Source organism: Typopeltis vanoorti, chromosome 12, assembly GCF_054136105.1.
Source record: "Typopeltis vanoorti isolate ZY-2024b chromosome 12, IOZ_Tvanoo_1.0, whole genome shotgun sequence".
In the NCBI taxonomy this organism is placed as follows: Eukaryota; Metazoa; Arthropoda; class Arachnida; order Uropygi; family Thelyphonidae; genus Typopeltis; species Typopeltis vanoorti.
The window spans coordinates 25,112,724-25,125,177 of NC_143560.1; the positions used below are offsets into that span (position 1 = coordinate 25,112,724).

A 12,454-nucleotide genomic window follows, 5' to 3' on the forward strand; every position below is an offset into this window, starting at 1 on the left:
GTTGGTTAGGAAGTGTTTATTCAGATATTTTGCAACTTACTGTATTTAATTAAAACTTACCTCCTAGTTCTTTAATATCAATAACAGTGTCTTTCAGTGGAAGCGTCTTTATATTAAAACCTATTAAAAAAACAAAGCTCAATAAAAATAATTTCAAATATTTTGCTTTAATCTAAATGTTTTTATGACTGAGTTTAAACAAATTTACTTTTTAACTTCATGCTGAAAAACAGAATGTATATAAATCAAACATCTGAAAAAAAAAATTGAAAAATGAACAAATTTTACAATATTCTAAGGCTCATGTTACTCATTTGTTCATTCTTCTTCTTTCTATTGTTTTGTCTTTCACTTTTAAATTCAAAGAATAATGAACCAACAAAATACCAACCTAATAATTTATCTTATATATAATAAGAAGCCCATCATTAATAGTTTTTAGTAGAAGAATGGCAGTCTTTCAACAGCCAGTTTTTTTAATAATGAAGTCAGAAATCTTAATGTTATTGATAATGTGATATCTTATTTGGCTATGCTTATACAACCAAAAAAATAATTTCAAGTTCACTCATGCGTCTTCTATTTTTAGCTAATTTTAAGAATTTAAATAAAATACTCATATGGCTATTTGCATTTATTTGTATTCTGGGTGTGGCTTAAGATGGAATTTAGATACTTATTGGCAGGGTGATGTTTATGATAGGATGCATGGGTGCAAAACTATTCAGTATTTGTCTTTTGTCAGGTAGAGAGAAAGTTGGTGGTCATAGCTATTTACTCGTGATTTGAAATGAAATGGAAATATAAACATTTTTGTGACTCTACTTTCAAAAATTCATCTTAAATGAAGGATGAATGTCAATGTAGAACAAAGCTGTTGTCACCACCAACATTGTAGCTGATTATAATAACACAATGGGGGAGAGTTTATTGCATTTATCACATGCTATCAACATACCCAATAAAAAGAATGAGATAGAAGAAATATTAAAAAAAAAATGTTTTTACATCTTTCAGAGATAGTTGGTACAGTCTATACCAAAAATTAGGCCAATAAAAGAAGGTTAATGATTTCAGAATGGAACTAATAAACCTTCTTGTTGGAAAATGCAAATCATTTGTGAATACTCATGATCATTCTGGAAGCAGTCCAATTCCTTTTTTGGATTACTGCTCATCATTTTCCAGACTATTCTTCCTGCAGATAAGAAAATCAACCCAATGAGAATGTGTACTCTATGTGCAAAGAAAAAGATGCAAATGAAAAAAAAAGTTTTTCTCAATCTGACATGAAGAAATTGTCATCTCTAAAAAATAAAACATAAATTAGATTTTTTGTATTCAAAGTAAATTGCTTTTCACTTCAGAGATAATGCAGGCAAATTTCTTATAGAAAAATGATTCATTCCAAAATGCATTAAAATAAATAAAGTTTACTAACCGGAACTTTTTTTTAAAGGGGCATCAAAGATAAAATAACAAAATAAAAAAAGTGATTTTGGTCAGCTTTCTCTCAGAAAATGAGCTAACTTTATTATTACTATTTTTTAATTTAAAACTGAAAACTGACTTTCTTCTTGTCTTGAATTTGCATTTTTCCCTCAACACGACATACTTTTTTCTCTCCCATCCTTTATTAATTTAATTCTTAATTAGCAAATAAACTAGGGAAAAAAAACTTATATTTGCAAATGAAAGAGGAAATCCACTACAATAAATATTGAGTTATTTGTGGCAATAATTATTTTATTTTATTTTTTTTTTTTATGTAATCATCCTCACTCAACCAAGTGGTGCAGTTTTAACCCACTTTAAATGGATTAATGCTTGTTTCAGAATTTTTATTTATGCACTCTCCTTATTTAGAAATCAAAAGAGGACAGTGCAAATGGAAGATATTTTCATTTAATCACAATGGTCTTGTTGTCTAACATCCCATATATTCTCTAAATTAACTTATAAAGCTTCATGTAAATCTCCCCTACACCTTCTATTATATAAATTTATCATTCTTGTGGTTCTTGTGACTATCAGGTAACCAAAAAAGTTTGTTCGGTTTTCGGTAGCGTTCGCTGCAATGATTTGTTTTATTTTTTAGTGATTTGCAAAGCAAAATTTTTTATGTGACATAAGGAACAGATACACATCAGTCAACTGGTGCACTCTAACTTGTACTTTTTTCTGTGACTTTGAACCCTTTTAAAATGTCAGTTGAATCTGGTATAATTCAGACTTGTTTGCTTTATGAATTTAAACTCGGGTTGAAGGCTTCAGAAGCATCCAATAAAATATGTGTGGCATTTGGAAAAGATACGGTAGCAGAATGTACTGTGCAGAAACAGTTTAAAAACTTTGTTTTTGGTGATGAATCACTTGAAGATGCATTACGTTCAGGAAGATCCTCCATTATTGATAATGAAGAATTACTTGTTGAAAAGAATTCAAGATTTGTTAATCTTGAATTCTATGTCAAGAACTTTCACAAATGTTTAACATGAGTGGTGAAACAATTCATTTGCACTTGTACCAACTGGGGAAATAAAGGAAGCTAAGCAAATAGGTCCCATATGCATGTGGGACCTATTTGTTTAGCTTCCCTGAAGTTTATTATCAGATGATAATAAACTTCAAAGGGTATCAATTTTTTCACATCATAAAAATGAGCTGTTTTGGAATTATTTGCTCACTTGTGATGAAAAATGGATCTTGTACTCTAACAGGAGGCGAACTTATCATTGGTTGTCACCAAACAACCCATTACCACACACTTCAAAGGCACTGCTTCATCCTCAGAAGACTATGCTTTCTGTGTGGTGGACTGGAGCTGGTACTGTCCTCTACGAGTTTCTCACTAAAGGCCAAAGAACTATGGCTGACATCTACTCAATGCAACTTGAGCAATTATTACCTTTTTTGGCACTAGACAATCATATGTGAAATACACTTCCACAATTAAACAGACTGAAGCAGAGGTTGCTAGGTTTATTACTTCTAAAGACAAATCGTTTTATAAGAGCAGAAATTACAAACTTGTATTTCATTGGGAAGAGCTGTAGATTGTGAAGGTGCTTATTTTAATGAATAAAGCATTTTATGAAAATATTTACAGTTGTTTAATTTTTATTATGAAAAACCACAAACTTTTTTCGGTTACCTGATATCATTATACAATCCACAATACACAGTGAATCCTCTCTGAATGAGGGGGGTTAAAGTTCAGCAAGTATTAGACTACCATACAAACCTGGATTACCACTGAGCATTAGTTCAGTGGTTAAAAATAAAGAAAAACTTATAATTTTGGAGCTGTGGAAGTAAAAGTAAAGCTCTCAAATGAACACTTACCTTACAGAGCTAAAATTTCAGGAAATTGCAGAACGAGAGAGAGAGAGAGTGAGCGTGTGTGTGTGTACCAAAAGATGACTCAAGTCCCCTAAAAAAGTTTACACTAAAAAAAATTGGCAGAAGCATTTGCATCTGTTAATAAGGCAATTCAGTTGTTTGAAAAAATGGACCTAACATGGAGAGATTTAGCAAAATAGTATTTTGTATTCTGTTTTTTTTGACTAAAACAGAAATAGCAGTCCATGTTCTTAAACAAACTTATACCCTGCAAATTGACAAAGCCGCAATAGCAGAATACAGGAAAACAAAACAATGCTTAGAATATTGGAAACAATAGCCATAAAATGTGAAAAAAACTCAATAAATGTTCACCACCCCTTTATAATCTCTGAGAGTCAGAAGCTCCAAAGCATAAAAATTAGATCACGACTCCAGCCAAGAGAAAACAACACAGATACACCCAAGACAAAAATGCCAAGCCAACATAACATAGCCTCCACTTTTCCCACGAGCTCCAAAGATGACACAGTCTAAACTCTTGTGTCTGACCTACAATTCATCCAAATCTCTCTATCTCAAACCCCTCCCCCTACCTTTTAGTCATACTTTAGTAATATCGCCATACGTCAGATGCCACTCAATAAGATGACAACCAGGATCATCCTACAAAGGTATGTCCAAAATTATTCCTTCTTTATATTCTTCATATATCTATATCTTTAAAACATCAGTAATACTTTAAGTGAGTAAAAAGCCAATGATAAAAAGCCAATAAAAAAGGGATACTCCTAAACAGAATTAGACAAAATAGTCATTAAAATTAATATTTATTTAGAGGAGTAGCATGGAAAATTTCCCAGAAATAATATCTATATATATATACAACTGCATTACAAGTCTTTGTCAATTTCAATTCTTCCTGATTCAGACTTAGTTCTATGTTTCTTCCCTGAAAGTTAAATCACAATCTAGAATATCCTGCTAGTGATATATACACATGAAAATAATGAATACCTTGAGTAAGTTTATTTCTTTTAAGGTTACACGGTGATTAGCATTTATATTTCCGAATTTAGGGACACAAAACACACGTGTTGAAATGATTATTTTACTCATTATTAATAAAATAACACTTGACATTTCACCCCCTGTATTGAGGTCATCATCAGAAGGATACATGTGTTATAGAAAACCAAGCTACATGCTCTTGCACTCTATAAGGTAAATTAAATCTACGCTTTTAATTAATCTTTTTCTTAGCCTGACCTCTAGTGATAAAAAAAAATGTAAAAATAAATAAATAATTAATAAATAAAAAACTACAATAAACTCTGCTAAAGTCCTCCTGTACTAAGATTACAGATTCTTCTGGATTTGTATGGTTCAGATTGTTATACTGCAATTTTCTTCTGGACTTGTACAGTTCAAGTTGCTACTGAATGTTAAATTCGGAAATATGAATTATTGAGTAAGCTTAAATTAATAGTAATTTATATTATCAGGTACAATAGTCTTCTTACTCTTATAATAATTATATATATATACACAATTGAGATTAAGACACACCTAGAGTATTACATCAGATATACTTGATGTACTTTCTTGCTCGGTAATTCACATTTATAAGTACTTACAATCCTCATTCAGCAAAAGGGACACAAAAGTGCCCCTTTTGTTCTCTATGTTTCTGCTCCATTTTAATCCCCTGCCAAGTTTCTTCATTGTCCAAGTCATCGATTATTTTATGCCCTTTACGACCTTTAACGCTGCAATGCATAGCTCTTTGCTAGCGAAAGTCCCCACGATTGGCACTATACTTCCCATGGCTGTAGTTTCTGGTAGATATCCCTCTACCGGGTTGGCTGGATCTCGATTGAGAACCCTCAAACCTACAATGCTTCTCTTTCAATTACTGACAGCAGGCCCAGGTAGAAGATTCAGAAACCTAAGACCTATGATGCTTCTCTTTCAATTACTGACAATGGACATGGTGGCAGACCCAGGTAAGAGAAGATTAAAAAACCTAAAACAAAGTCCTTCTCGATGTTTCACCTTATAAAGGCTCAGACTTCTGTACACATGCGTGCATCTCTCAAAACGTCCATATATATGGTCACGTATATATATATATATATATATATATATATATATGTGTGTGTGTGTGTCACTCGACCATGATGACGTCATACTTCGTGCATCTTTTGAAATTGCCATATATGGACATAAGTTAACAGCATTACATAATGACGTCATGTGTCACATTATTTTAACAAAGGCTCATAGTTAAATTATTACAGACAAAATTGAGATTTCTCTAAGTGCAATCTCCCTAGAAAAATATGTAAAAACGAACATAATGTTACATAATAACATATCATGAGAGATTTTACAATGTCCCCTTCATTGCATGCTGTCTCAAGTAATTATCTCTCAGCAGCTGTATTAATTCCATTTCCTTTCCTCCTCGTGACCATTCCTCCTCCCAATCCATGTCCCCATAATTGAAATCCCCCAGAATAATTACTCAAACTGCACTAATCATGCTAAATTTGTCAATGCATGTCATCTACATTCCCCCTTATTATTCCCTGTATTATAGCAGCAACTATTTACATATTTCATTCTGCTGGACTTGATTTCTCACCAGACAGCCTCAAATGAACTGCCCTCTGCAATCCTATTCTCCTGATGTACTTCTATACCCCCCTCCCATTCTTTTTGGTTTCATCATTAGCAAAATCCCTCCTCCTATTCTGTTCCTTCTGTCCTATGAAGCACAAATCCTCTGCATTCTCTTCCTATGACTACATCATCCCCAGTCAAACCAAGTATTACTGGTGCCTAGAACTTCTGGCTAAGTTGAGCTAACCAATACCCAAAACTTCTCATCCTTATTTTTATTACTTCTGGCATTTGTATACATGAACTGCAATAACTCCCCTTCATCCCACAATTTCCCTTACACCTTGTGTTGCTTAGCCTACTAAAGTTAAGAACATGGCATCATGTAATCACTCTCCTGCTTACTAACCTCTAGGTTACCTGGATCCATGCTTACCTACTTCTCCCCCCCCCTTTTACATTCTAGTTTCCCTAACTCTGCACTTCCAAACGAACAACATTTTCTCAATACTCCTGATTCCAAATCCATTCAAATGTAAGCCAGTCACTTATATAAATCCTTCCTTCTTTCCATCAAACTCACTCCACACCATTCCTCCTGCACAATGACTCATTTGTGATCATTGGTCTCTGTCTCAGCTTGCCTCTATCATACCATAGAAACAGACTTGAAACTTTTATTTTCTCACTCTTCTTTTTCACATGCACTAGCAACTCTTTCATATCTTCTTGCAACCAACACTTGTTACCTGTTAAAGCATTTGTACCATCCAAATCAAACATCTTTCACCTTTACTTTCTGCATCCTTACAGCATTCACAAACATTCTTAATCTTGGTACCAGGAAAACACAGTTTCATCACACTCTCCTCAAACATTCCTCTTATCAATGAATCACCATACAAAATCTGATCCTTATTATCATTCTCTCGCTCATTTATAGTCTGTTTTCTCTCCCCTTGCATCTTCCACTTCTTTTTCTTCTGTGTCATATCGTCTGCCCAGACGTTTCTCCAGCCATTCAATCTCACATATTATTCAGTGAAGCACTCGATATAAGTGGATATCTTTTCTATTACCATCTGATCATTCTCATCATTTTTCACCATTTCAATCTTACAGTCACTCATACTGCATGTAAAACCAACCTCACAAATCACATTATCACGCATTTCATCTTTCAACTCACTGCTATCAGTCTTCTTGCTCTCATCACACTTCTGGCAATTGCTCACGAAACACAACAAACACCCTCACCAGTTGTGTTCTCCTTCCCTAAATTTCTCATTCTATTTAGTACAAAACTACAAAGTGCATTACAAATAATACAGGTAATCCTCATATAATGTGGTACTTAAACAACGTAGTTTCAATATAATGTGCTCTACAAATTGTAGTAACCCTTGTTCAACGTGGTACTTATACAATGCGGTTTCGATATAACACGGTATAGTAACCCTTTATCTTTTCATATATTTTTCACGTGCGACTTAAAAATCAAATTTTATCTTCGTTAAATTTACGTCTGTAATATTGCGCATGTAGTTATAAGTAGCAAATTTATATTAGGGGAAATACACTTTAGCACGCATGTACATCAATTGTTTACCGTATAAAGTGTTTATTGTTGAAAGTTGTCTTCCTTTTCTGCCAGGAAGGAGCATTAAAAATCATAAGTGTATTAATCTCAAACTGAGAACTTTATTTTCTGGTGAGTTATATGCAATATGTAATGCTTTTTTATGTAAAAAAAAATTATTTTTATACTTGTAGTAATGGCCACTTAGAGCTTTTGTGATATGGTTGAAAACGAAATTAGTGAATTAATTGATGGGGAAACAGATTTAAAATGAGGAGGATCTAGTATAATTAATAGATGACATTGAACCAAATGGCAGGGAAAGATCTGTTTAATATTCTGATTGTGATGAATCTGTTAAAAATTCAGTTTAAACAAACTAGCAGACAGATTGGACTTGGCAAGAAAGTTAGGAAGTTATTTTAGAGATAATGATCCCTCAATGGAGTGCTCCGGAAAATTCACGAGACAATTTGATATTTGTTTAGCTCCATATTATGAACTTAATAAAAAATTGCAGCATAGGGGCAAGGCCTTATTACTGACTTCTTGATAACTAAACCAGTCTGAAGTATGCAATGAGAATTATACAAATAATGTCCAACAGATTTCAAGTGATGACGACACCTGGCCACCCGCAAATATGCCCAGATATGGGCCCAGGGTTTCTTCTTGATGGGGAGGAGGTGGAGAGGATCCATGGAATGAACCTTATGAGAACAGGTTGAAGATTTGTGGGTTGCAGAAATTGGTTAATAGGCGGAAAAGGGGTGATATGATTGAGACATTCAAATTACTGAAGGGTTTCAATAAGATTAATTCAGAAGATATTTTTGAGAATAGAACTGGTGGTGGGAGGACTAAAAAACCTAGCTCTAACACCCTTGCTAACTACACTCTTGCCCAGCTTCCATGTATGGTTAGCAAGGGTGTTAGAGCTAGGTTTTTACTTGGAGAGTGGTGAGTGAGTGGAATAGGCTGCCAGAGTCTGTTGTGGGTGCCATGACTGTGAATGAGTTCAAGGCAAGGTATGACTGTGTGAATGTCAAATAGCTGTTCTTGAGATGATGTTAGGGCCTCCCTCGATGAGTCTATCGACTCCTTGGAGTTGCCCGTAATAATAATAATAATAATAATAAAATAAAGAACATCTATGAAATATTCATTTTGAAGAGAGTGATGACAATTAAAGTATGCACTTTATTTTATTTTGCCTAAAACATTTATGCATTATGTACAATGAAGTTACGAGCAATTTGTAATTTTTATAAGTTTATACTATGTATTTGTTTCATAGTTTATATGTTTTCTTAACTTAGATGAATTACCTGAATTAAATAAAAATATTTTTTTGTTGGATATGTCATTGTATTTATATAATTTAAAAAAAAAGATTTCGGAACATAACCCTACTTTTTCTATGTTATCCGAGTCTCGCATAACGCAATTTATATAACGTGGCATTTCTATGGAACTTAACATCCACATTATACGAGGATCACCTGTGTAAAATATCGCAAGAAATAAGTTTTGTTTAAAGAATTTTCGCTAAATATTTTACAATAAATTTTGTCTGTAATAATAATATAAAAGAATGTACTTAGTTAGTTGCAATAATATAAAATTGTCATCATCATCGTGTATATCAAAGATTTAGGCCTAGCATGGCCTGTTCCGGCCTTAGAAGTCATCGCTGAATCGTTTAAGAAGACGTCCTGGTTCTCTTTTTCCTAATGGCTTGTATTTTAAGGCTTGTTTTGGTAATCTTTCTGTTTTCATTCTTTGAACGTGTTCCATCCATTTATGTTTATATTTTTTAATTTTTTCTATTACTGGTTCTTGGTTTAATTCTTTCATTTCTTCATTTCTTTTGTGATCAAACAGGATATACTTTGCAGTTTTTCTCATAAACTTCATTTCTGCTGTTGTTAATCTTTGTTTGTCTTTTTGTTTTATTGTCCAGATTTCGCTTCCATACATTAAGACTGGTAGGGCTAATGTATTGTATATTTTTAGTCTGGTTTGGTTTAAATATAATTAATTACACCTGTTATTTTTAAATATTTTGCACTTTTTACGTTTATATCTTTTTCGTTTTCATATCATATTTTCATATTCCTGTTCTAAGATCTTGTTATCTATTACTATTTTAGTTCTTGCTGGATCTTGTCCTTTGTTTGTCTTTTTGTTTTATTGTCCAGATTTCGCTTCCATACATTAAGACTGGTAGGGCTAATGTATTGTATATTTTTAGTCTGGTTTGGTTTAAATATAATTAATTACACCTGTTATTTTTAAATATTTTGCACTTTTTACGTTTATATCTTTTTCGTTTTCATATCATATTTTCATATTCCTGTTCTAAGATCTTGTTATCTATTACTATTTTAGTTCTTGCTGGATCTTGTCCTTTAAAGGCCATAGTTTTTGATTTTTCTGTTGATATTATCATACCATAATCTTTGGATGTCTCATTTAGATCTAAAATAGCTTTCTGTAGTTTATCTTCAGAATTCATCATCATCAAATTCCTGCCATGTACCCTCAAGGGGTGTACAGGATATGATAGTACTACATGAAAAAAATTACATCATTATTAATTTCCTATCTACAATTTTCCTCCAAATCAGTCTGTTACTTGTCAAGACTCCAACATTATCAGATTTTATATTTCTATCGTCTAAAGCACTTTGTATCGTATCAATCCACCTATATCTTGGCCTTCCTCTGGGTCGTTTTGCTGCCACCCTGGCAGAGAACACTTGTTTTGCTAATCTTTCCTCGCACATTCTATTTAAGTGACCATACCACCTGAGATTAGCTCTGCTAATGCATTCCTGGATGCTGACAACGTCAAGTTCTTTCCTAATATCCTCGTTTTTAATATGATATTGCCATTGATGCCATCTGTTCACGCCTATAATCTTTCTCAGGACTCTCATATCTGTGGTTTCTAGTCTTTGGTCAAGTGTTTTACTTCTGACCCAGCTCTCAGATCCATAAGTTAAAACTGGTTTGAACACTGTCTTGTATACAGCTAATTTAGTGTTCCGACTAATTTCTCTCTTATTCCATATGAATTTATTCAATTGACTTCCCACCATACCAGCTTTACTGATTCTGTTGTCTATTTCTATATTTAATTTACCATCTTCAGTAAAAATCGTGCCTAAATAGCTGAAATGTTTAACTTGTTCCACAGGTTCTCCATTCACAACACAGTTGACATTTTCAATGATTCTGCCTATTTTCATTGTCTTTGTCTTTTTATTGCTGACCTTCATACCATATCTATTACAACAGCTATTCAATTTAGTCAGAGAATCTTGCAGACTTGTAGCAGATTTATTTAGAAGTATAACATCATCTGCATAAAGCAAAGAGCTGACATTAACATCTCCAATTTTGATATCATGTTTAATACCACTTTCCTTCATAATGTGATCCATATAGATAATGAATAACAGAGGGGATAATGTACATCCTTGTCTCACACCAGATTTAACATTAAACCATCTTCCTGTACTTCCTTCAATTCTGACTGCTGACTTACAACTCAAATAAAGACTAAGTATTGCTTGGTATAATGCCCCATTCACACCATATAACTGCAGCGTATTGAATAGCTTCTCTCTTGGCACCTTGTCATATGCCTTTTCCAGATCGACAAAACTTAAATACAGATCTTTGTTATATTCCCATGCTTTCTCGACTATTTGTCGTAAAGTGAAGATCTGATTCTGACAGCCTCTATTTCGCCTGAATCCAGCTTGTTCTTCACCAAGCGTTTCTTCCACAATTCTTCTCAACCGTTTCTCAAGTATACTTGCATAGATCTTGCCAGGAACACTCAGTAGGGAAATACCTCTGTAATTCTCACATGCAGTTTTATTTCCCTTTTTATATATGGGTACTATGAGAGCTCTACTCCAATCATCGGGAATTCGTCCCTCTGTCCAGGCTTTCTGAACTATGCAGTGCAGCCACTGTAATACTCTTATACCACCATACTTCAGCATTTCTGGTCGAATATCATCTACTCCTGCTGCCTTTCCACATTTCAAACCTTTGATGGCTTTTTCTACTTCAAGTATGGATATGTATTCCTGACTGCATGCCTGGTCAGTGTTTTTTACCACTGTGCTGTCATCACTGCTTGTTTCATTTAGCAGTTTTTCAAAGTAATTATTCCATACTTCAAGGATATCTTTTTCTCCCGTTTTCATGTCACCTTTATCGTCTCTAATTCCTTTTACAGCACTCTTTCCTCCATTCTTAAGTTTCTTCAACAACCTCCAGAATATTTTGCCACCTTCTTGATATTTATTTTCTATATTCTTGCCAAAGTCCCCCCATGACTTTTGTTTAGCTAGTTTTACACAGTGTTTATTATTCTTGCATTTGTCTCTATATTCTCTAAGAGAACAAGCTGACTTATTTGCCAGGAACTTTTGGTATGCTTTCTTCTTTTCTTTCACTGCCTCTTTAACTTCCTGTGTCCACCAGGGAGTTCTGATTTTTTTATCCTTACAAACAACCTCACCACATGCCTCTCTGGCAGAATCAATCAATGTTTTCTTCAGAGTTTGCCACTGAATCTCCAAGGTTTGATTCCTGTTCTCAAACTCTTTCATTTTTTCTTCAATAATCTTTGTGTATTTTAGTGTACAGTTCACATCTGAGAGCTGCTCAACTTTTATTCGCTTTAAAACTTTCTTACATGTTATTCTTTTCAATATGAAATTCAATTTTATCCTGCTCAAGACTAAATAGTGATCACTTCCAATTTCAAATCCTCTGTACACTCTGGTGTCCTGCACCAGGGAGAAAACATCACTATCAACAATAACATAGTCAATGAGACTTTTCTTATTCCTAGCCTCTTCTCTCCATGTGAATTTGTGCACA

At 33.6% G+C, this 12,454-nt stretch overlaps 1 protein-coding gene across 2 annotated transcripts in view; it reads right to left on the minus strand.

The window, feature by feature from the left end:
* Positions 1-12,454, minus strand: part of LOC150100637 (ADP-ribosylation factor-like protein 15) — a 98,863-nt gene that overhangs the window by 58,983 nt on the left and 27,426 nt on the right. For both annotated transcript variants that reach the window (XM_090401484.1, XM_090401485.1), the window contains exon 3: positions 61-120. In XM_090401484.1, coding sequence (XP_090257610.1) covers positions 61-120 — 60 coding nt within the window. The remainder of the gene's footprint in view (positions 1-60; positions 121-12,454) is intronic.